This window comes from Cottoperca gobio, unplaced genomic scaffold (assembly GCF_900634415.1).
Source record: "Cottoperca gobio unplaced genomic scaffold, fCotGob3.1 fCotGob3_3arrow_ctg1, whole genome shotgun sequence".
In the NCBI taxonomy this organism is placed as follows: Eukaryota; Metazoa; Chordata; class Actinopteri; order Perciformes; family Bovichtidae; genus Cottoperca; species Cottoperca gobio.
This window is the reverse complement of record NW_021166988.1, coordinates 6,732-12,236: the sequence shown is the minus strand read 5'-3', so window position 1 is coordinate 12,236 and position 5,505 is coordinate 6,732. Positions and strand designations below refer to the sequence as shown.

The following is a 5,505-nucleotide window of genomic DNA, read 5'->3' as shown; positions in this document are numbered from 1 at the left end:
GCTGGGCTCGAACCTCCCAACCTCTGGTTCAGAGACGGCACCCTACTGGGTCAGCTGCTCTTCTACATTAAAAAGTACCAGTTTTGTTCTATACAACGCCGGTGATCAAGTGCGTTACTCATGTGTGATGTATTTTCAGACTTTAATGCCCTGACACGTTTTTGGCCATAACTCCACAATGCTATATATTTCTAGTGTAGTATCCTACAGTCCATATGAAGGTCCGCTGTGACTTTAAGGGCAATCAGTGAAGATCTCATTTTCGCCGTTTTCGCCACATTTATGTCGTACACTTTAGCCCATAAATGCTAAACGCCTGATAGCATTCCGAAGCTTGATGTCTGCTTTAATTCACATAAATCGTGCGCATCTTTAGGTACCTTGGACAAGACAATGTATCCAGTATTCACCTTTTAACGGGCTTTGGAAGTTCAAGTTTATTAAGAATTTCCCCTTTTTTTAATAACCAGAGTCAGTAGAAAAAAGCATGTGTTTAACACGGTATCACCTTGTTCTGATCCATACTTGACCAAATGTCGGGAGATTATTTTTGCCTTTAATTCCTATTAATGTGGCGCATCTTCCGGGGTCATTCACAAGTGGATCCATACAATATTCACTTTTAAACAATTTTAGACATTTTTGCAAAGCACATGTGTGTATCCATTTCGCCATGTTTTTAAATTATATATGAGGTGAGTGTCCATAGCAAATGGATTACAATGACGCAAAGATGAAGTAAAACAGACAAAAATAAGTTAATTTTGAATTATTTTAAACTATAAATATTTAATATTTGGGCCGTGGGAATGGCAAGTCACTGACTCCTAGATCAAAGGAGTGAACCCTTGCTGAACTCCAAGTACAGCAATCAGGATGCATGAGAGTGACACCACTCACACACCACAGGTGGTGTCTTGTACTGAAAAGATGTATTAGAAGACAAGAATACATATATATGTTCGTAGTTCAACAATGCTTAATATTTGGAGGCTGAGATTTTCAGAGCGTTAAACAACTCAGCATAGGAGCTGGCGCTGTGAATTTGAAGAAGATTGTTTAATAATTGACCATTTTAGATCAATACCTCTGTAAATATTCTAAAAAATGTGATTTGTGGTCTGGTAGATGATTGAAATTTGGCCCCAGGGTTATTTACACTTATTGTTTTCACAATGTGAAGGGCTAGCTGGCTGGACAAAAATAAGTTACTTTTGAATGAGTTTAAAGTGTATTAAAGTTGAGATTTAAGACATGTTAATGACACTGATGGCTGTAGGGAGTGACCTATTCCTGAACTCCAAGTGCAGCCACCTGTGTTGACTTTTCACACCTTCCATGAACTTCACACAACTCTTTCAACCAATCACAGAGTACTTTGACTGTATAAATGTAATGTAAGCATGCAACTCTACCCTACTATCATACCATACATCCACAATACGACAGAGAGACAGAGAGACAGAGAGAAGAAAGAAGAAAGAAGAAAGAAGAAAGAAGAAAGAAGAAAGAAGAAAGAAGAATTCACCCATTCAACCTGTAAGTATTGCTAAAAATGTATATATTGTTTTAAGTCTGAGATATTAACTTGTACTTTAATGCATGCTTTCCATGGATTGGAAACGTTGTTAATTCCACATGTAGACTAAAGGGTTGGAAAAAAGCTGAAGAACTCGGAGCTTGAATGTCGAATCAAAACAGCAATCCTCTAGTTCAATCGATATATTTATTTAACGTGATAAGTCAAACATAGAAAATACTCTCAGCTGAGGACACTTTTCACTTCGCCGTTTCCACAGACTGAACGCTCTAAAAACCCCAGTTAACTGTCTGACGGTTCCGCTTCAAGTGTGCACAAAGGGTTGTAAACATCTCATCTAATACATGGAGTAGACGTTGACCTTCTCCTCATTGGTCCCAGTTTGGCGCCCACACGCTCCTCCGTCAGCAGTCAGGAAGTGATGGCTTGTTGACCTGTTACTCTTAAAGGGGAAGTGCCCCTATTTTGTTTGTAATACATTCAGTGCAGAAAATACATAATAGTGCAGAAACATATTCGTAGTGTCGTAATATATTGATTGAGGTAGACAAATACATATGATAGTCTTTCCAGTGTGGATTAATACTAATCAGGATTTATTTACCTGACAAGACGCTGTGCTTTAATGTTGTATTAAGTTACTAATAACTTTTCTTTTTCTTTTTCAAGGAAAAATGACATCCATTCGACAGTGCCCAGTGTGCTTCAATGAGTATTCACAGCTGGGGAAGCACCTCAGGCAGACCCACAGGGTCAAAAACGAGCACGAAAGGAAGATCCTCCTCAAGCTGGGCTCTGGGAGGACAGACGTCAGGACCGAACCATGCGGTTTTGGCGGCTGTGAGTACCAGGGCTCCCGGCTTGACCGTCACATCAAGGATATCCACTCGGAGATGACTGTGGAGGACAGGGAGGAAATGATGAAGGTCACTAAAAAAATTCAAATTCAAATCAAATCAAATTTATTTGTATAGCCCAATATCACAAATTATACATTTGTCTCAGTGTGCTTTACAGACTGTACAGGTTACAACATCCTCTGTCCTTAGACCCTCGCATCGCACAAGGAAAAACTTCCTAAAAGAAACCCCAAAATTAAAGGGGAAAAAATGGAAGAAACCTCAGGGAGAGCAACTGAGGAGGGATCCCTCTCCCAGGACGGACAGACGTGCAATAGATGTCGTGTGTACAGGATAAACAACATAGTACAAATACAACATTTGACAGAAATTATGTTGTGTTGGAAAAAAAAAAAGAAATAGAAAGTTTGGATGAATCCAGGAAAATGTCAATAAGGCTTCCCGGTGTCCAGCAGGACCAGGTCAGCAGGCGCTGTCACGATTCATGATCCTGACGTAAACTTTATCAGTGGCAACCTGCCACATGAGAGACAGACACTCCGGGGATGATACCCCGGATGGTGAGTTAGTAACATACATTTACATAAATGCATACAGATAAAGAGGGAGAAGAAGAGAGGGAGAAGAAGAGAGAGGGAGAGAAGGAAGAGAGCAGGGAGGTGTCCCCCGGCAGTCTAAGCCTATAGCAGCATAACTAGGGGCTGATCCAGGGCAAACCTGAGCCAGCCCTAACTATAAGCTATATCTAAGCTAAATTAAGGCCATCAAGGAGCTGTCGGCACTGAGGATGACGGACCCGGTGCCGGCAATGGCCACATATCTGGACCCGGTGGACGAGGACACTTGTGTAATGACGCTGGGAGATGACGAGGCTCCCGCCGACTGCGGGAATCCAGAGTGTATGACATTGAGGAGAGGATACCTGAGGGAAAATGCCAGGCTGAAAATGCTCTATGAGGGCCTGCTCATAGACATGGGAGGCCTCCGGCTACAGTATTATTACATGTTAAATGATATGTTGTTGCAGAAGAATATTTGGAAAGCTTCGGCCGGGTGCACGAGGGCACCAATCCTACCCGCAAAATGATCGAGAATGCAAGGTCAAAGGTCAGCCGGGTGAAAGCCTTCCTTATGTTCATGGGGAACAAACACCCGAGGTTGTCAGACTGGTTGTTTGTAAACAACGCAAGAAAACTCAAAATGTGAGTAGTAATGTATCTACAATTTCCGCTTATGTATATGAGAGATGTAGACCTTTAATTAATGTGACAGCAGGATGTATGGTTGTCACTTGTGTAACTTCATGTGTGTCTTTTTTCTTCTTCTAACAGGTGGTGTGATGCTATGTTGAAAACTATGAAGGTGACCACGTTGGAGTTCTACATAAAGAACAACATTCAGTTTCTGAAATTCATGCAGGAGACTCCACCGCGGTCATCCAGACTGACTAAAGAAAACATGGTCGGTGTCGCCAGGGACATGAAGATGGCCCAGAAGAGCCTCAAGAGGTTGGTGGTGGTCCACCAAATGGCAGTAAAGAGGACGAAATACTCCGAGCTGCCAGGAGGTGACGCCATCACCAGCTTCTTAGATGGGGCTAAATTGAAAATTCCCCAGCTGCTCGGTAGGATTTTCTCCACTTTAACATTTTCAGTTGTCACTAAAGGTCACTGATGTCTACAAGTGATGTTGATATATCTCTCTCTCTCTCTCTCTCTCTCTTCTTATTTTACTCCTTCTCATCAGACGAGCTGGAGGAGGAGTACACAAACAACCTCCGGTTCCGGCTGTACGGCTTTATGTGTGGCTATTGGAGCTGCGTATTTGGTCACAGGCCTGGAGTGTACTCTAACATGACCGACACAGAGTACACGCAGGCCCTGGCCAGTGGTGGAGAGCAGGGCTACTTGATACATGTAAGCATATGTTATCATAGTGCAACTTTCTTATCACCACAAATAATACAGCATAACATGTGTTATATCTGATCTATATATCCCACTCTGTGTCATAATAGGTCAAGGAGCACAAGACCAATAAGTCTTTTGGGGAGGCCCAGCTGGTCCTAACAGGTGTGGAGTTTGGGTGGCTCCAAAGGTGGATGGCCATAAAGAACAAAGTCCCCAAGAAGGAGAAAAACACATTTGTTATGTTCACAAAAGGGACCGGTCCCTGTAAGAACTTAAACAATTGCCTGAGGATGGCCTGGGCGGAGCTGAGAATTGGCGGAAATATCAGCTTCACCCTTATCCGGACGGCACTTGCGCACTACGTAAGTAAATTACACAATTAAATCCATGTGTATGTATGAAAAAAGAGCTTTCCGGAAGTAGACTGTGGTTACTGTTATTCATTTCTCTGCAATGTTTCAATGTTTTTCAGGCAAAAAAGACCACGGACGTAACTGCCAGGAAGAGGGTGGCAGATTTCATGTGCCACGATGTGACCACCGCCGACCGCTTTTATGCCAGGTGCCCTGATGTCACGGAGGCTATGGCCATCCGCTGTCTCATACGAGACAGCCTCAGGACGGAGGAGAGGGCCGGACCATCAACTGCCGTGGTGGCATCCTTTACTCCGCTGGGAGGAAGGACATGTGTGGAGGAGAGCAGCAGCGAGGAGGAGGAGGAGGACAAGGAGGACAAGGAGGAGAAGAAGGAGAAGAAGGAGAAGAAGAGGGTGGCTGCTGCGACGAGTGGGGAGGAGAGCAGCAGCACCGAGGAGGAGGAGGAGGAGGAGGAGGAGGAGGAGGAGAGCAGCAGCAGCAGCAGCAGTGAGGAGGATGACAAGCTTAGCTCTTCTCAAGTAGCACAAGTTGTGCTTAGACCGTTCATCAATCGTTTGAGATTGAGAAAAGAATAAGTGTTTTTTTGACTGTTTTCGTTCATGTTTAAATTGTACATATGTTGTTTTTTGTGTTTGTGTTAAAATAAATGGTTGACTTTGAATTGCTCTTGTGTTCATTTCTACTTTTTAGCCACAATGCTAAGTGCTAGCTGTCTAAAAATATTCAGACAATATACAACACTCCATATGAACCTAGAAAAGCAGTTTCAAAAAGATCAGAGTAGTATTTTGATTAATATTAGCCATTATGTGGCTACA

General features: G+C 43.0%; 1 protein-coding gene across 1 annotated transcript; it reads left to right on the top strand.

The window, feature by feature from the left end:
* Positions 1–2,374: 2,374 nt before the first annotated feature.
* Positions 2,375–5,014, top strand: LOC115005924 (uncharacterized; the record flags this gene model as incomplete). Its single annotated transcript, XM_029427896.1, has 6 exons — positions 2,375–2,466; positions 3,428–3,602; positions 3,732–4,024; positions 4,147–4,316; positions 4,418–4,672; positions 4,783–5,014. Coding segments are annotated over exons 2-6 (1,069 nt in total), but the record flags the coding sequence as incomplete, so codon positions are not given.
* Positions 5,015–5,505: the final 491 nt, after the last annotated feature.